We start from the raw sequence: 25604 nt of genomic DNA on the forward strand, positions 1-25604 counted from the left end.
AAGTGAGTAGGATCAAATAATTATTAAAACTCTGCAGGAAAGTGGACCTCAAGGGCCAGAGTTCAGCTGCTTGGCCTTTAAACTGTATTTTAAAATTTCAGATAAAGCAACATCAAAGTTGGTCCTGACAAACTTTACTTCTGTAGTTTCAGTAAAGCTTAAAATTGTTTTTATGGATGGTTTAAAAGGATGGTTGATTGTTTTCCATGTACTTACAATTGTAATAATTAGTTTAAAAAATTAGCTATTTGATTCCTCTGTTTATCCTTTAAATGATGTTTCATAATAAAATGAGTCCATTATGTGTATTCTTTTTAAGTGCATTCCATTCAACTGTAAGTGCCAAGATTAGTGTACTTCACAGAGTATTTCTCCAGTACTTTTTAAGTTTTAGGGGCACTGAAAATTTCACCAGGAACAAGAAACTGTACCATTACTTTTATAGATGAACTTTGAATGGTGTTTATGACAAGGTGAGGGAGCAAAGTTCACTCATAAATTTCTTCATGTGTGAACTTTAGTCTAGCCACTCCTACCTTTGGTGTGATTTATTACCATCTTTTTCACTTCTTGCTCAGTCTTGAAGTGAAATTCAGCAGGCTTGTGTTATGTTTTAGTTTTTGAATAATTCTATTTCTATGTTCTAGGCCGTTGAGTTGCTGTATATACTGTGTTTAGTAAAATGGCAGAATCCAGTGTTTCTTTGGCTCAGGATGAGTTCAGCTGTTCAATCTGTCTGGATCTACTAAAAGATGCAGTGGCCCTTACCTGTGGACACAATTACTGTATGAGCTGTATTACAGACTATTGGGATCAGAAGGGAGTTTACAGCTGCCCTCAGTGCAGACAGACCTTCACTCCTAGACCTGTCTTAGGTAAAAACACCATGCTGTCTGAAGTGCTGGAGAAACTAAAGAAGACAAAACTCCAGGCTGCTCGTCCTGCTCAGTGTTACTCTGGATCTGGAGATGTGGAGTGTGACATCTGTACTGGGGACAAAAACAAAGCCATCAAGTCTTGTCTGGTGTGTCTGGAATCTTACTGCCAAACCCATTTTGAACGTCATGAAGAATTTCACTCTGGAAAGCGACACAAATTGACTGATGCCACTGGACAACTGCAGGAGATGATCTGTCCTCTACATGATAAACTGTTGGAGATTTTCTGTCGTACTGATCAGCACTGTATATGTTATATGTGTATGGTAGATGTACACAAAGACCACGACACTGTATCAGCTGCAGCAGAGAGGACTGAGAAACAGGTACGAACTCAATTATGCTGAATAATAAATGTTTCTTCATAATCACATAACAGGCACACAATTGAAGATAATTGTAAAACTGTTCTTTCTAGGGACAGATAATGTAGTTTCTATGCTTATTTGCTCTTTTTGAAACTGTTCTTTGTTACATTCTCTACAAGAATGAATGAATTGTATGTTGACTATATACTCTACAGAGACAACTGGAGGAGACACAGAGAACAAACCAGTTGCGAATCCAGGAGAGACAAAAGGAACTTGAGAAGCTGAAAGTGGCTGTAAAATCTCACAAGGTGAGTTTTGAGCAGAAGAACAGCTGCTGGCTGCTGAAGAGCTGTTTCAGACTCAGTTAGGACTCTCCTCCAGTCAGTCAGTGAGGAGCCAGTGCTGGAGCTCTTTCAGTCCCACTGAAGTCCACTGTGGGGAACAGACCGTGTGAGGTAGCAGGAAGAGCTGAGTGAATGGACTGATTCTGATGCTTCTCTCTCTGTGTGTCCTGACAGCGCTCTGCACAGACAGCAGTGGAGGACAGTGAGAGGATCTTTACTGAGCTGATCTGCTTCATTGAGAGAAGCCGCTCTGAGGTGACACAGCTGATCAGAGATCAGGAAAAGGCTGAAGTGAGTCGAGCTGAAGGACAACTGGAGCAACTGAAGCAGGAGATTGAAGATCTGAGGAGGAGAGATGCTGAGCTGGAGCAGCTTTCACACACAGACAATCACATCCGTTTCTTCCAGGTAACAGAGATCTGACAAACAGGAGAGTGATCTTCATGAAGGGAAGAGTTGTACAGAGATTGTGTTTCTATAAAATTTTTATGTGTCTTTTATGGTGTTTCTCATGATTATTTTTTGTCCGTGTAGAGTTTCCAGTCTCTCTCTGTTCCTCCTGCATCTACAAACTCAACCAGCATCAGTTCTCGTCTCTCTTTTAGTGATGTTGAAAAATCTGTGTCTCATCTGAGAGAGAAACTCGAGCATTTCTTCAGAGAGGAGATAGAAATGTTATCTGGTAGAGGTGAGTTTTACATTTCCTGACATAATATGATATCATGTAGATTTTTTACAATTACAATGAATTCTTTTATTTTACTATATTTACTATAAAGTGTCTGTTTATTTTCATAGTGAGAAACATCAACATCATTCCCACCTCTGAACCCGAGACCCGTGAGGAATTCCTCAAATGTAAGTCTCTATAATCATACATGCATATAAAGAGGCAGACTTTAATTCTTATTACATTTCGTCAATCAGACTGAACTGTGCTGAACTCCACACAACACTCTTGATTTACATGAGATACATTTATACTGTTAATTTAGTAAAAAAAAAAACAAATTACACAAATCAGGAATAATCTGGGTTAGTTGAATGTCCTGATCTGGTCACTTCAGTTAATCACTCACTGCTAGGTTCTGTTTTGGCAGAGACATGTTACTTAAAAATAACCTTTGGCAATTTGTGATAGAGCTGCTAAAAAGAAAATGAAAATAATATAAATGTGAATTGACTTTTCAATAATAAAAAAAAATAACTAACTTTAATTTCTGCTGGTCAACTCCAAACACTCAAAGGCTCATCAACTTGTTATGATGTTGATAACAGTGAGGCAGATTTAGTGAACCTGAGTGTAATAAACCTCTGCTGTTTTATATGTTATGTTTGAAAGTCATGTATTACTTGATCTATGCAGATAATGTGTTTTATCTTCATCAGATTCCCATCAGCTCACTTTGGATCCAAATACAGTGAATAAAAACCTAGTACTGTCTAAAGAGAACAGAGTGATTGAATACACTCGTCAAGAACAGCTGTATCCTGATCATCCAGACAGATTTGACGGTTTTCCTCAGGTGTTGTGTAGAGAGAGTGTGTGTGGACGCTGTTACTGGGAGGTTGAGTGGAGTGGTTGGGTGGTATATACAGTGTCATATAAGAGAATCAGCAGGAAGGGACGGGGAAAGGAGTGTGAGTTTGGTTGTAATGATCAGTCCTGGAGTTTGTACTGCTCTGACTCCAGCTGGTCGATCTGGCACAATAACAGTAGGACTGCAACTCCCTGTAGTGTCCAGCTCCTCTAGAATAGGAGTGTATGTGGATCACAGTGCAGGAACCCTGTCCTTCTACAGCATCTCTGACACAATGACCCTCATCCACAGAGTCCACACCACATTCACTCAGCCTCTCTATGCTGGGTTTTGGGCTAACAAATATTTGAAAGGACTAATGTTTTTCTTTTCAAAAGCAACACTCTATGATTTAACAATATAGATGGTACAAACTTTCAATACAATATTAATTGATTTATTCACTGATTTTATTGATCACTTGCAATGATGCTTATTATTTGTTATGTATGAAATTGTGTATTTAAATGCATTTAAATTAATTGTGTTAAATAACATTACATCATATCCATTGGTGGCTGTCATAATCATATTCTCTTGGTTACAGCAATTTCTAGAGATCCCATTGCATAAACAAACAACCTCTAATTATCATTATCAAAACAGAGGGAGTGCACACCATTTATACTTAATTATATAAAAACTTAAATTAAAGATGATTTGTAACGCTACTTTTAATAAGTGAGAATGAGAATCTGCAAGTCCATCTCAATCATGAAGCACTAGTCTACATACAGTACAAACCCTGAGCACTACAGAACCTTAAACACTTAACTTTTTTTTAACTGTTGTATGTAATGTAGATTTTTCAAAAGAAAGGTTTGTGAACAAAATATACAATTAATGTATGTCAATAATTTGCATGTAAATAATTATTTACATGTATTGATGGTTTTATGTTTATTTTGTGTTTAAAATAAGTACTCATGAAGTGGGAGTTGTTGTTTTTTTTACTACTCACCTTGTACCTTTATCATGTTAATATTGTAAAAGTTCAATAAAAAGATTAAGAAAGAACAACTACTCAACTTGAAATGCCCTTCCCACGTATGAACGTTTTGTAATTTTACACAGTTGATTTGACTTTTAATTACAGTATCTGGGCTAAACAATCATTACTTACATTTACATTTAGTCATTTAGCAGATGCTTTTATCCAAAGCAACTTACAAATGAGGATAATGGAAGCAATCAAAAACAACAAAAGAGCAATGATATATAAGTGCTAACTGTTAACTTTGACACAGTACACATAGCAAGGGCTTTTCAATTATATAATAAATACAAATAAAACAGAATAGAAAAAGAATTGAGCAAGCTAATGTTAGGGGTCTTTTTTATAGTTAATACACGAAAAGAAAATAGAATATGAAAAGATAAGAAATGTAGAATTATTATTATTATTATCACTTGCAGAACGCAATCTTCGAGAGGGCACATAAGTCTGAAGTAATTAATTTAGGTTAATGGGTGCAGAGCCAGTGGTAGTTTTGTATGTAAACATCAATGCCTTGAATTTTATGCGAGCAGCTACTGGTAGCCAGAGCAAATTGATAAAAAGAGGTGTGATGTGTATTCTTTTCGGCTCATTCAAAATTAATTTTGCTGCCGCGTTCTGGATCAATTGTAAAGGTTTGATAGAACTGGCTGGAAGACCTGCCAAGAGATCATTGCAATAGTCCAGCCTGGACAATACAAGAGCTTGAATAAGGAGTTGTGCATCATGTTCTGAAAGAAAGGGCTTGATCTGCTTGATGTTGAATAAAGCAAATCTGCAGGACTGGACCGTTTAAGCAATGTGGTTTGAGAAAGTCAGCTGTTCATCAATCATAACACTCCAACGTTTCTGGCTGTTTTTGAAGGAATTATGGTTGATGTGCCTAACTTGTTGGTGAAATTGTTATGAAACGATGGGTTTGCTGGAACCACAAGCAGTTATATCTTGGCAAGGTTGAGTTGATGGGGTGATGGTCCTTCATCCAGCAAGAAATGTCTGTTAGACAAGCTGAGATGTGAGCAGCTACCGTCGGATCATCAGGATGGAATGAAAGGTAGAGTTGAATGTCATCAGCATAGCAGTGGTATGAAAAGCCATGTTTCTGAATGACAGAACCTGATGTCATGTAGACAGAGAAGAGAAGTGGCCCAAGAACTGAGCCCTGAGGCACCCCAGTTGATAGATGTTGCGACTTGGACACCTCACCTCTCCAAGATATTTTGAAGAACCTATCTGATATGTAAGACTCAAACCACTGGAGTGCGGTTCCTGAGATGCCCTTTGTCAGTAGGGTTGACAGGAGGATCTGTTGGCTAACCGTGTCAAAAGCAGCAGACAGATCAAGCAAGAAGTACTGAAGATTTGGATTCTGCTCTGTTCAGTCTTAGGGCTTCAATAATTGAGACCAAGGCAGTCTCAGCTGAATGCCCACTTCTGAAGCCAGATTGGTTGCTGTCAAGGAGGTTGTTCTGTGTGAGAAAGGCAGAGACTTGGTTGAACACAGCTCATTCAAGTGTTTTTGCAATGAAAGGAAGAAGGGAAACTCGTCTGTAGTTCTCTAAAAGAGATGGGTTGAGGGTGGGTTTCTTAAGCACTTGAGTTATACGAGCCAGTCTTATTTAAGCACATTATCTTTTCCATTGCTATTTTCTATTAAGGTATATTTATAGACAGCATTTTTTATTTATCATTAGAAAAAGGAAATTGTTTTTGTTTGTTGTTGTTCTTGTATTTTTACAACTCTGTATTCACCTCATAATTTTCTGTTTATGTTCGTTACATTATAAACTGATGTCGCCAGAGGGCGCGCAAAGTAAAAAAAAAAAATAATATTAATGAAAGAGCATTTTACTGTCCCGTTCGCACGAGCGTGAACGTAAACGGGTTATATTTCCATATTTGCTGGTGTGAATTAAGAATGAAAAATTCTGAATTCTTCACACATTGACCAGAATTATAACTACCAGATTCACAAGGGAACATTACAGTTATATTAAAACAGAAAAACAACAACTTATTTTTGTAACTTTATTTTTGTTCTTTTTATTCTTCTGATAAGTCACAACACATTTGATCACGGTTCTGCGCGCTGCCGTGTCTCGTCCTCAGTGGCTCGCAGAGCGTCGCGCGCCCCCCCGCCCCCCAAACCGAATACGAGTGTGCGCGCGAGAAATGCAGTGCAAGACACACACCGCACAGCCCCGTTAAACCCCGCCGAAACCACGCGCACGGGAAAAAAAGACATTGGGAAAAACAGCCCACACTTGAGACAGGAGTGACAGGAAAGCCCACCGCCGACGGTAAGAGTCTTTCAATCCTTTAGTAGATTAAATAAACTCTCTGCCTCAGTTACATGAAGAATTTGTCTAGTTAGAGAGTCTCTGATTAATAAGAGCGGCTCCAAATCGAAGAGACAGAGCTCACGGTAATGAACAGGGGCAATATCGAAATCAAGTGTACTTTCAGCACGTCATTCAGCGGGTGAATGGAGTATTAATTATCTGAGCTTATATGATTTTTGAGATGCACGCAAAGATTTCAATAAATAAGCCACGGAATTTACGCAGATGAGTGGAGAGGGGCGTGTTCTGAACAGACAAGAGCGGTCTCTGCACCTTCATGCCGCAGCTTTCTCGCTGTTTATTATTATTTAAAAGCAAAGATTTGAATGAAAATTGCTCATAAGATGAATTAAGGAGTATTCTAATATTGCGTATGCATACGTTTATTTTAGATTTTTCCGAGCCATGTTTTGTAGACTGTGTGGTAATAGTAATGGTTTTGGTTACGTTTCCAAAGTAAATGCTGCTCTTTACAATTTATTGATTTATGCCCACCGTCCTCTTTTGTCAGAGCTGGCACACATTTTGCAGCGCTGTCTAACTGGTGCACACGCGTGCGCGCACACTCACCCACCCACACACGCACGCACACACACATAATGTCGGAGACGAAGCCTGTAAATAATATGCACAAGATAAATCCTTATAATTAATTATACTCTTTGTACACACACACACACACACACACACACGAGCGCGCGCGCGCACACACACACACACACACACACACACACATATATATATATATATATAGAGAGAGAGAGAGAGAGAGAGAGAGAGAGAGATAGATAGATAGATAGATAGATAGATAGATAGATAGATAGATAGATAGATAGATAGAGACCATTTGTGATGCTATACGATGTCAAAGAGACTCTGTCTCTAATGTACAGTAAACAGGGTTTTTTATCTCGATATCAACGCGCCTTTATTAGTTTATTTATTATTTTAAGCTACAATCGTAATTGCCTGATCCTTTGTCTCTGCAGAGCACATGCGCATTGCGCGTAGGGTGTGGATGGACAACTGATGCTTTTACCTTCTATCTCTCACATTTTCTACAAATTGTATTTATGATTGAAATATTGTTTTCCTGCATATGTGTTCAACATCAAAATTCTGTTTGTAGAGGAATCTACTTTCCTTTCACGGCGATGGTGCAGACAATGAACCGAGTGACCGTGCGCTCGTGCTCGCCTCTCTTGAGGAGGGTTCGTGTGGTGGTGGGGGGTGGATTGGGATGTGTTAGATCTAGCGTTCAGATCCCCGCACACTGAAATCACACTGTGCAAAACGTCTCCGCCCAAATGGCGTCCATGCTTTTTCCCCCCTTCTGGATAAGAGTCGATATTATGGGATGGAGGTGCATTTGAGAAAAAGAGCGGGCGGTGTGATCATAATCCTCACGTTCACACGGACCAATAAACCCCCGCTTGAATGAGTCACGCGTTATAACCTGGAAATATCAAATCAACAAGAGAACTGAGCGCTGATTTTGCCTGAAAATTGAGGTATCCATTTGCCAAATTGTTGAGATTTAAATGTTCAGAACCCTACCAAAATAAATAGTTAGGTGTTAGCGCAATAAAAAAAATGTACAGTGTAAAACTATTTCAAACATATTTGTTATTGATTACTGAACTTCCGTGAACTGGATTAATGCCATAAAACATTGTTATAATGGTTGCTACACTATGGAAACAGCATATCTCCCTCTCTGTGTGCAAGCTTGAGAAAGAAAGAGAGAGAGAGATAAATGAATGTCTACATCATTCCAGGTCTCATTTATATGTCCAGTGCAATTGAATAAGCCAAAAAAGCCTGAAGGCAACTATTGCAGGAGCCACTCAGCCACCAAAAACATTATTAAACCTGCATGACTAAATGCCAACATTTACAGATCTGCAGTTTTGGTTCTGAGCGCTCATGAGTTGAATTAGCAATTATCTTGATTAAATGTGTGTTTTAAAATGAGTGAGATTCCCTGGACTAGGTCACCCACAGAAACAAAAAGAGCAGTCCGGTGATTCATGTCAGTGCGAGACGCCCAGTTTCAAGCCCAGCTGGACTTTTGTGTTGCAATTGCAGAGGAGAGCAAGACTGAGAAAGCAGTGAGAGTGAGAATGACCTGTATTATCTTGGGTAGTTCATGATTGCAAATAATTGTAAGATGAATTTTACAGTCAGGTTTCAGTCAAAGTGCTGAGAAAGAATGGATATTTATTTATTTTGCATATATTTACAGAGCAGAAGGACACAGACATGTGTTCAGCAGCTGAAGAAAAGAAAGAAAGAAGGAAAACCAGTTCTTGACCATTCAACAACAACGTGTATATATATATATATATATATATATATATATATATATATATATATATATATATATATATATATATACACACACACAGTCCAAAAGTTTGCACACACCTTCTCATTCAAAGAGTTTTCTTTATTTTCATGACTATGAAAATTGTAGATTCAAACTGAAGGCATCAAAACTATGAATTGACACATGTGAATTAACACATCTACAATTTTTATAGTCATGAAAATAAAGAAACTCTTTGAATGAGAAGGTGTGTCCAAACTTTTGGTCTGTACTGTATATATATAAAAATATATAGTTTATATTGTAAAAATTAATTTAATGAAGAAATATTATTGTTAATTATAATACGATACTATTTTATATAGTGAATAAAAAAAACAAAATAATAATTTAAAAAGTATTTTATAATAATAATGTTGAAAACAGATTTATAATTGTTTCTGATTACAAATTTGGGAAGATAAGGATGTTGCGTTTTAAAATGCACGTTTTAAGCGACCCAAACTTTCAGAGATGAAGTATGCTTGATGCAGCATTCACTGTGAACCGAGCCACTGAGGGATTCTGAATCTTCAGCTGGTCATGTGTAAATAAACACAGTGCCGCATTTCACTGTAAAACACACAGGAGCCAGTTATTGGGCAGCTAGCAAATTTCACCACATATACTTGCCAACACTTGCTTAGTGCTTCTTGGCTTATAATTTTTGACCCTGGCTGAAATGAAGTAAATGCACTTGAAAACACCACCGTTTTTTCCCCTCACATTTTGGCAATTCATTGGTCAGAAAATGGAAAATGGAAAAATCACATCACTGAGGAAAGTGGAAGAGAGAGAGAGAGAACCAAACCAGGCTGGATTTGAACCTGGATCCTTGTTGGCCAATAGCTCACAACATCCTAGCAATCAGGCAAAACTAGAAACATCATGGCAACCGAATATATGTATAAGTACTTTACATCAAGTGTGCCACAAATCAACATCTTTTTTTTTTTTGCGCTCTAAAATCTAATTCTGAATTCAGTGCACCAGGTGCTTTCATCTGAATGTTTAGATGATTGCGATCACAGTTTTCAGTGTTTGTCAGAAGAAGAGCAGGACAGACCTGAAAGCAAGAGAGAGACAGGAAGGAGGCAGAGAGACAGTATGGCATTGACAGAGATAGAGACAGAGACAGTTTAGCCAAACAGGGCTTTGAGTGTGTGTCTGTGTGTTTGTTTGAGGAAGATCATTGAAGGGGACAGATAACTCAAGAACATCTGAGACGGTCCCGAATTAGAGATGCATTCAAAAACACTGTTATTTTTAGACTTGTCACTTAATAAAAAATTAAAAAAAGATTTTCAAAGTCTACGTACCCATTCTGTCACACCGTTGTTAACTACTTCAGATTAGTGGAGCATCCTTTAATTATTTGATGTTTTCCTCAGGCAGCCTTAGTTGTGCTTGCAGAACTTAATAAGTTTTAGTGTCAGTCACTAGTCAGGTTCTGTCCCATCATGCATTGCAGCCTGTGTGCACTGTGTTGAAGGTGATCGGTGGCTTTATGAGGAGCAGTAGAACTGAGTCACTGAGTTTGGTATTGTTTCACTTTTCCATTTTTGCTGAATAATTATTTGGCTTTTAGAATTATGCCTATACGTACACATTGCATCTCAATTCGGTTGTCATTTAGTGCCTAATCCTGTTCTGTATACACACAGTGACAGCAACCGAATTTACTCAAAAAGCAGGTAGTGACAACTACATTTACAGAAGCTCTACACAGTTTGTATGCAACCAAACTGAACGACTGGTTGTTAATAATGTATTTAAATGCATTTAAGAATTGTGTCTTTTCTGTATCTGCAGAGGAAGAAATCACAGGATTTTGACTCGTTTGTGTTGCCAGATATTTATAGTATAGCATTGAATGGATAAAAAAGTTGAAACATTTTTCTAAATATCTTCATATCAACCCACAAGATGCAGGGTAACTTCATGTGTTCATTTCTTTCTGTGGTTATGTGTTAATTATCATCTGTTACCTGGGTAAGCAGCAGCTGAGATTCCTTGATTCTGATATTGTGTGTGTCATCATGGAATCTCTCTCTGGGTTGCCATGGTGATGACCTGAAGAAAGTGTAAGAATGAGCCAGAATGGCAGCTCTCCTATGGGTCCTACGGCAACAGCCAATCAAAGGCCTGACCCCCACTGACCCCACCTGTCTGTTACACTCCCTTGGAGAGAGATACACACAAAACACAGCATTAGTGCTGGATGAGAGCATTGAACTAAATATGACAATGACCAAAACACATAAATGTATAAATGACATCAAATATTAATACATGTCAGCTGTCTGAGAGTGTTAAATGTAGTCTGGTCTCATTATGTATTTACAGTATAGAACCTTGTGAAGGAACAGCCAGGAATGAAGGCAAATTTAAAAAAACCTTTGTGCTGTGTTCAGGACATCGACTATATAATCAAGGCCTAATGAACAATGCAGATGCTTCTTGTTTGGCCAGCAAATTTCCCACAAGAATGAAAACATTAAACACTGTGTGGATTTGTATGTGTCCTTTTTTTCTGGTTTCCTGTGGGTTATGTTTAGACTAAGCCTAAATCTCAGATGTTTAAGACAATATATAGCCTTTTTTTAAACTTCATGAAGTCATATATGAAATCCTATATATGAACAAAAGTTAATGTTTTTTTTAAAAAAAACACCACATATATGTGCAAACATTTTTATTAAAGATTTCAATTTTTTTTTACTGTTTACTGAAAACTTCATTTTTTTTAAATTTTTATTCTTATTATTATTATTTTTTTTGCAGTTTTTGAAATGTGTTCTATATATAAATTTTATTGTTTTATCTTTATACCTAAGCTGGACATTCAAATTTAAATTATGAAAATCAATCATAAATTATTACATTTTGTGAAACTATGACAGTCTAAATAAAGCCTGACATTTATTGTGTAGAAATTATTTATGTTGTTATCCATAAATAATTTCCATACTATCCCTCAGTTGTGGTATCATTTCAATCACAACCGACAATTTTGTCACTAATAGAATTAGCATACTTGTTTTATTAAAATTATTAAGATATTATTAAGTTATTAAGATATAACAAATTAAGATATTTTGAAGAAAGATCAACAAATATCAATTAAGAACAGATAATTTCAGTAATTTTCAGTTGAGCCCATTTTGTAAAATTACACAAAAAGTATAAAAATACTATTAAAATAGTAAATATTTTTTTTTAAATGCATAGAGTATATACATAAATTAGCTGTAGAGAGACAAATGATTCTACCATTTATATTCTAAAAATGTTCTAAATGTCATCTCCACAACATCAGGTTATCAAACACAATACAGAATTCAAAGAAACACCCATCAGTGTGCAGTATACATTTTTATGTGTATGCTCAAGTGAGGAAGCTCACATTTCATTTCATTCATTAGGCATCTGTCAGTTATGTGATTTATGGATGTTTGTATTCGAAAGACACAATCAAATCTCCCACTATCCTGAAACACACATAGACACAAGGCTGCAACTCAGGGTGAGGCTCAAGGATAGTGTGTGTGTGTGTGTGTGTGTGTGTGTGTGTGTGTTTCTATCTCAGGCTGGCTCCAGTGAGGGTGTTTTTAGGAGACATGACAGCCTTAAATAAACACACATGCGTGCACACACAAACACACACACTCAAAGTCAAAGTGCATTTTACCATCAGTGAGCCGCTAAACAGTCATCAGAATAATGTGGAGTCTGTGCACTACTCAAGAAAGAATCTCAAGGTCTTTGTGTGTGCGAGCGTGTTTTTGTCTGCCAGCGGTGTTTATGTTCCCTCGCCGTTGTTTTCATTAGAGCAATTTCCATCCTGAGCGATGGCCGTGTGTGTGTAGGATGAAGGATTTTACCAGGTCAAAGTTTTCACAGTTCTCAAGACACTGTCCAAATGAGGTAGTAAACCTCCTCAGCACTTCCAAAACACTCTTGTTGAAACACACTTAGGGATTTTGGAATGAACCAGTGTCTTCTTTGCTCTCTCTCTGTCTGTCCATTTTAACTCTATTTATCTTAGTACTGGTTGTGAGACTGTTTTAATGCAGTAGTGTTCATTTCAAATCTTCCCTCACTCTACTGTTTATGTTCCTGAAGTAGACATTTCTAAGTCAAAGTTAAATGGACTGACACACACACACACACACACACACACACACACGGTCCTGATACTTTCTTCACATTCAACAAAATAACCCTAAAATAATGACCTTGTAAAAACAATACAATGTGAATAATCAAGGCTCAAGGCACATTCTTGTCATAATACTAGGTTTATCTTATATTTTTTAGACTCAATAAACTGGAAGTTTTTTCCATTTACTGGGGGTTCAAACAGATGTAAACAGCACATTTATTCAAGATACACATTTTTTTTAGTTCATTATCTAGTTTGGAGTTCGTAAGATTTTAAGACCAGTTTGTCTCTTATGCTCTCATGCACATTTACTTGATGAATAATACACTCCATAATACACTAAAGAACATACAATATTATTAAAAAATATTATGATTTATAATCACTTTTTTATTGTAATATTTTGAAAAATATGTCATTAATGTAATTTATTCCTTATGGAAAATATGAATTTTACGTCTTCAGTGTTGCAATCGCTGGTACCTACTAATTAACAAATATACTAATTTGCTGCTCAAGAAACAATTCTTATTATTATCAATGTTGAAAACAGCTGCTCGATAGTTTTGCGGAAACAAAACACATTTTTTCAAGATTCTCTGTCTGATGAATAGTCAGTTTAAATGAATAGAATTTATTCAAAATACGTATATTTAAATGTATATTTTAAAATGGAATGGAATTGTGCCCTTTTGATCAATACAATTTGGGATTTCTTTAAAATAAAATTATACTGGCCACAAACTTTTGAATGTCAGAGTTCTTGCAGAATAATTAAATCAAATTTTAGGATGTTTGTGTACATTTTCAAATGATTATGACAGCAATAATTTAATAAATAACAGATATGAGTGCATTAACAAGGCACTCAGACAGGTGGTTTGGTCAAATATATTTTAAAAGTGCCAAATAAAGTGCTTGGATAAAGTATGACAAATTGTAGTAGTCCGCCTTGTCCTTCACAACAAGCATTCATGCTGTTTACTAATTTGCACAGTAATTCCTTTAGTGAATTATGGACTTAAAAATATACAAATAAACTGCTTATAGCAGGTGGAATTCATGTTTCCTGTTTTGATTTTAGTTCCACAGTGTGCAGTTAATGGTTCTCTGATGGTTAATAACAGTCTAAACCATGTTCAATGATCAGGAAGAATCAAGAAGGAAGTAGCACTTACTGGACACACACAGTTATGGTCTTTTTTTTTGGGGGGGGGGGGGGAATTAGAAATTAAACAAAACAATTACCTGGAGTGAAATATGTCCGACTCTTTCTCTCAACAGTCACACTGTCTGTCATCCTGAAAGCACATCCAACATTTGGCTTTTAACTCCTGCTCTGTGTTAACAAGAATAATCAATTCAACAAACACAATCACAGTAAATATCATATGACTCATCACTGCATATTTATTCTTCAATTCATCTCGACCCATTAAACAAAAAGGAGCTTCTAGTTTCCCGGTCTGCTCAGTGTTCTGGAGTTATTCATTAGCCTGAGCTGCTGTTTACGTAGAGGCCTGAGCCCTAGCCAACAATGTACTGGTGTGTGTGTGCGTTTTGTTTCAGTACATCTCTAGGGTTAAGAGCTTGTGTGTGTATGTGTGTATTTAAGGTTGGAGGACAGATCGAAAGTTATTATAGCATGTTATAAATTTTGACCTGTCACATTCTCCTCTCCAGTCCTCAACAAAACATCTCAAAGATGTGGCTCCACACTGCCTCCTGTTGATGTGGAGTTAAAAGAACAGTGTGTGTATTCAATATACAAGCACACAAATGCACATAAAACAGATTATACTATGAGGGTGAATGAGGATATGTTTTATTAACTTATCTTCTACTCATTTGTGTTTATTTTTTCTGAAATGTACACATAGATATTTAGGGTCCATAATATTTAGATTAGCAAGATTAAGTCCATTGCACACAAACAGGTGTTCAGCCACGACACAACACAAGCCAATAAATGATTAAAATACTGACTGAGAGGCATCTAATAATACCAATATACTGGGAAAAAAAGCATAATATCTGAATATGTAGTCTTAATTAGGTAATATACATGCCATTGTCCATATCTAATGTTAGTTTATTGTATTTGAATATGAAACCATGAATGTGTGTTTGCTTCCAAAATGCATTGCTGCTGTTACAGCACAGTGATTGGGTCAGATTTTCTGCTCCAGTTCTCAACCCCCTCCTCTGCCTTTAGCCTAATGTGTGTGTGTGTGTGTGTGTTGGAGTTTTAGAGTTACATAAGCAATTTGGGATTCAAGGCTACACACATTTATATGGCAATACAGCTAGCTATATATATATATATATATATATATATATATATATATATATATATATATATATATATATATATATATATATATATATATATAAATATGCAGCTACACTATCATACAAGTTATTTTTAACTTTATATCCATCAAGGAATCCTGAAAAAAGGATCACGGTTTCCACAAGAATTATTAAGCAGCAAAACTGTTTTCAACATTGATAATAGTAAGACGGATCAATTCTGAAGGATCATGAGACTGGAGTAGTGGCTGCTGAAAATGCAACTTTTCTTCACTGCAATAAATTAAAATGTAAAATATATAAAAAATAGAAAACAGTTATTTTATATTGTAATAATATTTCACAATATTACTATTTTTAATGTATTCTTGTGTATATATGTAATGTATACAAGTGAAATAAAATCAAATAACTGATCGAATGTGCTGTTCATAGCTTTTCAAAAAAATACTTAAAATAATATAAAGTGCAGATTTAAACAATACAAAACACACAAGAATTTCTGAAAAGAAAAGAAAAAAAAACAGCAGAGCATTTCAAATTATTGCAGAATAAATCCAATTCTTCCACTAACCCAAACATTTTTTTTGCATGGCTCTGTACTGGAGAAGAAGCCAAAAGTGCAGTTCATCCTTTGCTTTTATTTTGAATTTGCCAATGGGGCTTTTGATTACTACTTGTACACACTGCATAGACAGTTTACAAGCAACACCAGGATTGAATGTTCTACCAATCAGCAGGTTTCACACAGGAAGTGAATTTCAAGCTTTCTGTACAGATGAGACAGGTCACAGACGCACACACACTGCAGCGTATTGTTTAAAGCTGAAACAGCGTGCTGCTGTCTGCTTGACTCAGTGGAGACGGGACAGATAGTGCCTATTGTTCTCTTATACATTGCAAGGAAAGACTTTCCATGTTTCCATTGTCATATGTGTGTGTGTGTGTGTGCACGAACTCAACTCACATGTTGGTTTCACTTGATTACTGCTCTCCTTCTGTCTGGAGAATAACTGTATGTGTGTGCAAGTGTGTCATTACACAGATGGTTGTTGAGCTCAGGAACGCTAAAGCAGCCAACAGGGAGAATGGAGTGAGAGAGAGCGAGAATGTGTTTTGCACAGCTCCATATTCGGAATCGGTCACGTGAGCACCCGGTTGCCTTGGTAACTGCAGTTCTGAATTGCAGGTAGTAAGGCTCAGAGATGCTATCCTTTAAAACCCCCTCCATCTATCTAGATAACTATCAGCGCTGGAGTCTGATTACTGATTAATGATCTAGTTTTGATGCATAATATGATAGAAACCCTGACAGACTGTTTCAGAGATTTGAGATTAGCCTACTGAGCTTTTATTAGCTCTCTGTTTCAGGATTAAGGGGTATTTACTAAAATAAATCCAGAGCAGAAGTATATTCATCCCATCTTTTGCTTTTTTTTCCTAGTACCTTTTAAAGAAAAGAATTAGATTTTTCTTCGAATGTGATTCTGATTATGCAAGACATGTAGTGTGTGACATGCTACACTTGAATTTTCACAAATAATCCCAGAAGAAATTTGTATTGCTTTTATTTTATTGCTTTATAGAAAACTCTTTTAAATCTTTGTCTTTGATGTTTCTTTTAAAATTCCTGCGGAATCAAAAACACAAACAAATTAGATAACTGTTAACATAGTACAGTATTAAAAATATAGCATTGCATAGTGTAACACACTACAGCATAAGATATTTTATCTACTATAGTATAGTATAATATAGATCAGGGGTCTTGAATCTGGAGCCTACAAAGGAATGCTAGATGTTATGTAGAAAGGTTTAGAGAAAAACTAAATAATTAAAACTTAATTACACTAAATCAATCAATCAATCAATCAAAGTACTATAATAAGTAAAAAAAAAAAAAAAAAAAAACAATGTAATAGAATTATTTCCAAATACCATTTGAGGCATATTTATTATGCTAATATATTTTCATAGAATAAATTGGATCTTTATAAAAGAAACTATAGATGAACCATAGATACATTTTAGCATTGGGGACTCCCTAAAAGTGGTCATATTTGGGGGTCTGTGGCATCCAGAAGATTGAAAACCTTTTGGTATAGCATTATAGAGTTTATTCTTAAATATTTTACGATAGCCCAAATAATTTGGAAAAATTCTTATTGAGTTCTTATTACAATCTCATCTTGTAGACTGGTACATGCATATTGGCAAAGCTGAACACAGTCTGAGACATTATTGAGATCTGAAACTATAAAGGAGAAGTCTGAATGTTTTAGGGTCCATTTCTTAAAAACCCTTAATCACACTGCTGTTTGAGAAACAACAGAGGTAGCTGAAAGATTTAATTTATGATTTTAGAGTTAAAATGAAGTGGACCCTTTAGTGAATTCAAGAACTCATTCTGACTGATTGCAGCCAGTGTTGATTGTCATGTTTCTCTCTTCCACAGGTCAGAGGTAAAATGGGAGGGAAGCTGAGCAAAAAGAAGAAGGGATACAATGTGAACGACGAGAAGGCAAAAGAGAAGGACGCAAAGACGGAGGGAGCGTCGGCGGAAGAGGGAGAAGCTCCTAAGGAGAACAAGGAGGAAGCTCCTGCTGCCACTGAGACAACCAATGACACGGCGGCCGCCAAAGAAGCCACACCCACCGCCGATAGCAATTCCACCGCACCCAAGGAGGAGGAGAAAAGCACCGCCCCTGCGAAGAAGGAGGAGCCAGCGGCGAACGCTAATGCTCCTAAAGCTTCTGACGCCAAGAGCAGCGAAGCTGCCAAAGCAGAACCCGCCAAGAGTCCAGATGCCCCTCCTGCCAAAGCAGAAGATAAATCCGCCCCTTCTGCAGCTTCAGCCAATGAAAAAGAGGCTGCAAAAGATCCCGCCCCTCCTGTAGCTACAGTGACGGAGAGCAAGCCCGACGCCGAGTCTAAAAAAACTGAGGCTCCGCCCGCAAAAGAATCGACCCCTGCAGAGCCAATCACCACGGAGACCAGCCCCGCCCCCAATAAGGAGCAAGCAGTCACTGTGCAGGATTAACAGAAGGAACAGTTAATGACAAGATTAATGACAAATGAAAAACAAGATCAAATCTAAATAATAAAACTAGCCCGCCCATTTTAAATTATATAATCAATTATAGTTATGAATAATGATATTAGTAACAATAATGATTTTAACAGGCTGGACGTTGATCATTGTGTTGGCGATGGACATGATCATGGTGAATAAGACTGGCAGTTATGATGATATCTTTAATATTCAATTGAACTTTGATACAAACCACCAGCCCCCATCTCTCTCTCTCTTTATCTCTCCTCACCTTTCTGTCTACCTCCATTCAGTGAGGGGTGGAAAAAAACATGGAATTTATTCATTGTCACCCTCCAAATCTCACTTCCCTCCATTTGAGTGTGATGGCAGTGTGTGGGGTTAATATATATGTGTGTGTGTGTTGGTGTGTGTGTGAGTGTGTGTGTGTGTGAGAGAGTGACAGTAGTAGTAATAGTAGTAGTCCAGCCTCCCTGATACGTTTCATATTTCCTGTTTTCTGCTTTCTAGTTAGTGATTGGCATTGTGTCTTTGCTTATCCCCCGACTTTCCTACTTTATTCATTTGTCTCTCTCTCTTTTTCTCACATATCAGTGGAAACTAAATCAGTGTTAATGCATAATGCATCAAACACACACATACACACACGCACAAAATTGAATGTTAACATTATTAGTTTTTTTTTTAAAGGAACAGTTCACCTAAAAATGACCTAAACCTGTTTGACTTTTTGTCTTCCAGAGAATGCAAAAAGAAAGAAATTTAGCTGAATGAGCTGCTCATTTCCGTGCACAAAAGTGAATGGGGACTAGATCTGTCAAGCAAGGTTTTGAGTAAAAAGCGATTTAAAATTCAAAGAAGACTTGGAATATAGTGTACAAGCCGTATGGACTCCTTTTGTGAAGCTTTTATGGTGCTATTTTGTCCTTTTTGGAGCTAGACAGCCTTTGGTCCCCATCCACTTTACTAAGAAAAGAGCAGCGTGAACATTCTTCAAAATGTTTCCTTTTGTGTTAGATGTAAGAAAGTAAGTCATACAGGTTTGACATGAAGATAAGTAAATTATTACAGAACTTTAATTTAAGGTGAACTGTCCCTTTAATTGGATGTTTAAAAGTTCATTTAAAGTGTGAACATGTGTGGAGGGATCCGGGAGTATGAAGTGAGTGTGTGTATGGAGTTATGCATGGTATGAGCATGTATTTTCTGCATGTGTGTGTGTGTGTTAATGGAGTTTTGGTCTTTCTGTACTTTGAAAGCAGCAGATTTCATGAAGTCAGAGAGACAGAGGGAAAGAGCGCAGACCTCCAAACTCACCAAACAGGACACACTTTACACACACCGATCTCTCAACATGCTGACAGAACAATGTGAGCGTTGTGTGTATCGGTATGCGTGAGGCTGTGTGTGTTTTGCATGTCAGTGGTTGGCCCCATTGTTGTGTATTTTTGGTTACTGTGGAAATAATGTTGCTACAGGTGATTTTTCATTTGAATTTACACACCAAGTCTCTCTCTCTCTCTCTCTTTCTCTCTGTTTCTTTCTCTATCATTCTTTTTCTTTCCAAAAATTCCCTGGTAAATGAAAAAAATACAAATAAAACGGAAGAATTGAGATATATGTACTTGTATACATGGAGCAACATTAATAAAATGAAAGAAACAGATTGAAAATCAGCTCAAATGTCTTGATTTTCTGTGTTTTCATAAACTCACAGCTTCAGTGTTTTTCCCCAACACATCCGATTACATTTTTATGCTCATAACGGTTCAAACAAATCAAAAATCCAAAGCAAATATCTGGAAATATTTTACCTGCAACAAATCCAAACTGTTATGTAATCCATCTTTATGCTGCAATAGAGGCACAGACACATTTGCTGGATGATATAAACTAAAAACAGTGCATTTACAAAGTTTTTTATGTGGCACAGGGGAAGAAGAATTGTATTTGCATAGCATTCACAACTGCTGGAAGAAACTGATTTGAAAGAGAAATGCTAATGTTCTTGTACAGCTAACCACTAAATCTGACACTGTACAAGCTACTAATAATTTAAATTAGTTAAACTATAATCAAACTACCCGTTTGGAAGCTATTAGACTGGCTTCTAATAATATATATAAAATATGAATATATATGTATTGATAATTTCATACCTTAAACATAAATTTAATTATAAATGCGATCTCTACAGCATTAAACAATTAGCGTAAATAAACCCTGTCGGCAAATCTATTGATGGGCCATTTACATGACAGTTTTCAACTAAAAATTGTGATTGCCTGTTTGTTTATATGACAATAGCGTTCTGAGGGCCTGATAATGCAAACTTTTGAAAAAGGGTTTCAAAGTGCAAGTCTTTGAACACAATGCCATTGCCGTTTATGTGTAAACAACAAAAATGTGAATTTGTGAATATGGAGGCATCGTGTGTATTACATGTTCAGTCTACATGTATATGTGCAGGTGCATAGTGCAATCTGGAATTTTGTGTGAGGAAGAAAAAAAAACAGATCTATAAATAACCAATGAGCTCATGACTCTGACATGCTAAATTTTGCTGGTTGACTATCTTTTGTGATTGTAGAATCAAAAAATGTTTTCTTTATACAGTGTTATTTGTGTTTGATAATGGTTTAATCGTAATTAATTCTCCGTATGGACACTCATGGCCTACAGTATGTAATAAGTTTATCCAAAGTTAGTTTAGTTTTAGTTTGAGACATTATTAATTTATCCATGCCCGTTTTGGATGATTTTGATTTAAAAAAATAAATAAATAAACTTAAAGTTTACAGTTCAAATTTTGTAGAGAATTTTATAATACTGAACCTGAATATATATTTGAGGTTATTTGTTTAAACATTTAAATTAAAATTAACTTAAAAATTAAATTTATGCATTTAGCAGAGGCTTTTATCCAAAGCGACTTACAGTGCATTCAGGCTATCAATTTTTACAGATCATGTGTTCCCGGGGAATCGAACCCCCCAACCGTGCGCTTAATAGCGCAGTGCTCTACCAATTGAGCTACAGGTCTTCTTTCCTTTTACCATCCTTTCTCTCTTTCTCTCTGTGTCTCTTGTCTCTGGGTTGACTAGGTTCATGTATAACTGCCTTTGGGCCTTGGTAACAGTCGTCAAGCCTCTGATCCCATAGCAACCGGTCACTTGGTTCTGTAAGGCAGAAGGAGAGGACACACACGCACACGCACACACACTTAACACACATATCAAACCAAATGTAACACTCCTACAGTTCTGACAGATGAACTGACTATGGCCTACACAGTTCTGTTCCCTACAGTTTAAAGAATGAGTTCTGCAAATCCAAAACCTAAACCTAAACCTAAATCTAAATCTAAACCAGAGCTCTGTTTCTACGACCAGATTTAAGTTCTAGTGGCCAACTATCAGAGAAAATATAGACCGTTCAGAACCCAGGAGCGATAACCGTGAAAGAAAGCTTATATTTTCATCACTTACGCACATACATACATGAAAGAGATGGGTTAACACCTGATTGGATATGAAGGTAACCACGGATACCGTTTTTGCCTAGCAACAAGCTAGAATGCATACGCTGTAAACCCCGCCTACCTAAAGAAAGCTGAGAGAACGCACATACCTGCACAGATGCACACACATACATGCATATATTCACACACGGTCTCTTATTTGTCACTATCCACCCACCTCTTGTTCTTCCTTCCTGTTTACGCCCCCATGATCCCCCCAGCTCAAATCAGCAGGGTCCCTGGAGGGAAAATTGCCGCCTGTCATTGGCTGACTGCATCTCCATGGTGACGCGGATGCAGCTGTACTCATGTAAGTGACAGAGAAACACAGTGTGTGTAAATCTCGTTCCAGCCTATAAAGGTGTCACATAAATTGAGATGAGAGTTCACTTTAGTCACCTGTGCAGGTGTGTTTAGTTGCTATAAATATACCTTAGCAAATATTATTCCAACTCTACAGCATGTCAGCTAAATTTTATATTCAGGCTCAAACTAAAAGCTATCGAGGGCTGCGACCTTAAGAAAATATGTTTCAGTTTGTTCAGAGGTTGCCCTTCATAACTCAGGAGACTTAAAGAGTTAAAGGAAAATTATAGGTAAACTTAAACTTTTGTAGTGGGTTGTGATTACCACAAAATATGTCTCTTTCTCTTAGGAAATAAACAAAATGCATAAACTATGCATAAACATAACTGTGCTGCTGTTGTGCCAGTCAAAAATGATTTTTATTTTTATTTGAATGAAAAAATTGTAATATATTTTAGTTCTATATTTTTTTCTTTGTATTTTTAGAGGATTTTATGATACTAAATTATAATTATGTTATAGTTAAGCTCCATTACCTGTTAACTACTTTTTTAGCAAAAAAAAATTTCCAACTTAAACAATCTTAAATCTTGAATGCTTTGGAGCAAAGACTTAAGTTTGGTTTATTTTTAAGAGACCGAAAAAGTGAAACAAAAAAAAGAGATTTTGTTTGGGTGATGACAAAGTTGACAGTTTGACACATCAGTGCCTGGAATGACCACCAGCAGAGAACTGCCTGATGTATACCTAATACAAGAAATGGCATGGAAGAAGATGGAAGGTGTCTTGGGTGTTCTGATGAGGCAGGCCAAGTGCACACATTCAAAGGCTGCTATGGCCAGGGGTATAGATATTATTTCTAAAAATGTCGGGAACACATTAAGCCATGAATCTTTGGGCACAAAATCCTGTCTTGCTTTATTGAGGACAGCATTTCAGGAATTAACAAGCACGAAAAAAAAGGACAAAATCACCACAATGCACTATAAAAATAGTAAAACTACATCTTGTGCATTATATTTTAAATCTTCCGAAGCCAAACATTAGCTTGGTGTGAACTAAATATTGTTAAGATGGAAGAATCCCAAAACTTCAATGGATTAAGAATCGCTTATGTAAAAAATAAATAAATAAATAAAACAATATTTAATTTTTATTATTAACAAGATTTTATTTTTTCATAATTCTTTATAATTTAAATTAATATTATGTATCCATATATATATATATATATATATATATATATATATATATATATATATATATATATATATATATATTTTGTTTGGAAACTAATAAATTGTAAGAAAATTAGATCTCAAATATCATTTAAGTTTTCATATATTCAAACTTCAAAACTTTTGTTTTCAAAGGTGTTTTTGTATGCAGTCTACAAAAGTTCGAACCAAATTTCACATTTTGTGTAGAAAGAACAACATTTTACAATTTTGGAACGACGTGATGTTTAGTAGATGATGACAGAATTTTGTTATTCTTTTAATGACCCAATTACATTTATTTGACCCTGTTTTCTGTCATGTGTTGACTTATTTACTGTTAAAACTGAAAGTTTGAGAAGGATGTATTTAAGAGTTTGTGGTTGTTGTTTTTTTAAGTAGCCAATAATATTAGTAATATCACAGTCATATACCATAATTTGCTACTTGCTTGCAGGTTACCATAAAATATAATGATCATCTCCTGAAAAACATGCAGGACAGTTATGATGAATACTGTACCTCACCTACATTAAACACATCCTGTCTTTAGCCCAGTAACAGTATTTAAATATTCATAAGGCTTCATGAATAATGCAGTACCTGAGTGGTGAACCAGGCTGCTGAGAGGAGGCAGCTCCTCCCTCCTCCTATCACAGAAAACATGATAATTGAATCTGAATTTGTGATTAAGAATGTCATAAGAATGATCAATATGGACTGCCATCTTCCGGAATACATACACATCCACAACAGCTGCACATTGGTGGGGGAGGGGCTTTCACTGGTGTTTCTTGATACACCATTCTCAGGATTGTGACTGTAAAGGAACAATAAGAGAGAGTATTACAAATAAAACATGTTACCTTCTGTGTAAAACTGCACTCAGAATTGTTTCATTTATGCTATAGTTTTGCGGTAAACAAGTGATTGGGCAGTTGTGACAACTCACTCCATATAATGTCAATTACAAAAAAAAAAAAAAGCATGTGCAGAAATGAAATTAGCTTTCAAAAATAGAAATATTCACTGAATTAATAATAAAAGGGTGACAACTATCCCCAGTCACTTCCCTTATATATTTTAAATTATATATAAATAAAAAACAAGTCTTGACAGACATGTTGTGTGTCAGCTAACCGTGTGTGAGCATCCAGTGCTGAGGAAAAATCAGCAAACTGATCACAGATGGCTTGTCAAGTAACAAACACATCGTCATTCCACACACACACACACACACACACACACACACGCGCGCGCGCACACACACACACACACCCTACAGTGCCACAGCTGAGGTTGTATTTGTGCCAGTTTTCAAGCGTTTTAACGCTTTCATTCCCTCTTCTATCTCTGTTTCCCCAATATCAGAGGTTTGCACTGTTCACCATGGAAACTGCTTCCATTCAATTGTATTTGGCAGGTAAATAAAACAGCTCCGAGAATCACAACATCCCTTATTGGCTGTCAAGAGTGTGACACGAGTGATGTGATAATTAGCCCCGCCCACCCGTCAGAAATACACTCGGAAGAATCATGTCCGACTGACAACATGAGGAGATCTGTTTCCATGGAGACAACACCTACGTAAGGAGAGTGGGAAGAAGAAGAAAAAAACTGTTGAAACATTACATCAATAATTAACAAATTAAAAAATAAATTATACTATTAAATTAAAACTGTATTTACTACTATTAAGAATTTACTAAAGTTAAAGAAATTAATTCTACTACATATAAAAACATAAATTCAGTCATTTGATCGGTGGTGCAGGGCAGACACAACTAATATTGACTCAATATCGCCCTCTAAAGGCCAGACCTGCACTGCCACCTTATATATATATATATATATATATATATATATATATATATATATATATATATATATATATATATATATATAATGCCCAAAACAAAAAACATTTGTAGCTAATCAAAAGGCAAAAAACATTTGTAAAAGTGTCGATGAAAAATAAATCTGTTATAACCTTATCTCGGCATCAGTTGCTTTGTGCAAAAATTTCAACTTTCCTAATATAGAAAAAATAATACAGCATTCTAGAATATTTTTTATAAAGTATTAACATTATGTCGGGTTTTTCGTAATTAGCAGTTGATGACAAAAAGTAAAAGAAAGAAAAAATGTGAC

At 36.2% G+C, this 25604-nt stretch overlaps 1 protein-coding gene and 1 pseudogene across 1 annotated transcript; both read left to right on the top strand.

The window, feature by feature from the left end:
• The first annotated feature begins 624 nt into the window (after positions 1-624).
• LOC113120760 (tripartite motif-containing protein 16-like) lies at positions 625-3837 on the top strand (annotated as a pseudogene).
• A 2469-nt stretch (positions 3838-6306) lies between these two features.
• LOC113120773 (brain acid soluble protein 1 homolog) lies at positions 6307-20086 on the top strand. Its single transcript, XM_026290811.1, has 2 exons — positions 6307-6470; positions 17814-20086. The coding sequence occupies exon 2, from the start codon at positions 17826-17828 to the stop codon at positions 18396-18398; it is 573 nt and encodes a 190-aa protein (XP_026146596.1). The 5' UTR covers positions 6307-6470; positions 17814-17825; the 3' UTR covers positions 18399-20086.
• The last annotated feature ends 5518 nt before the right edge of the window (positions 20087-25604 follow it).

This window comes from Carassius auratus, chromosome 2 (genome assembly GCF_003368295.1).
Source record: "Carassius auratus strain Wakin chromosome 2, ASM336829v1, whole genome shotgun sequence".
Classification (NCBI taxonomy): Eukaryota; Metazoa; Chordata; class Actinopteri; order Cypriniformes; family Cyprinidae; genus Carassius; species Carassius auratus.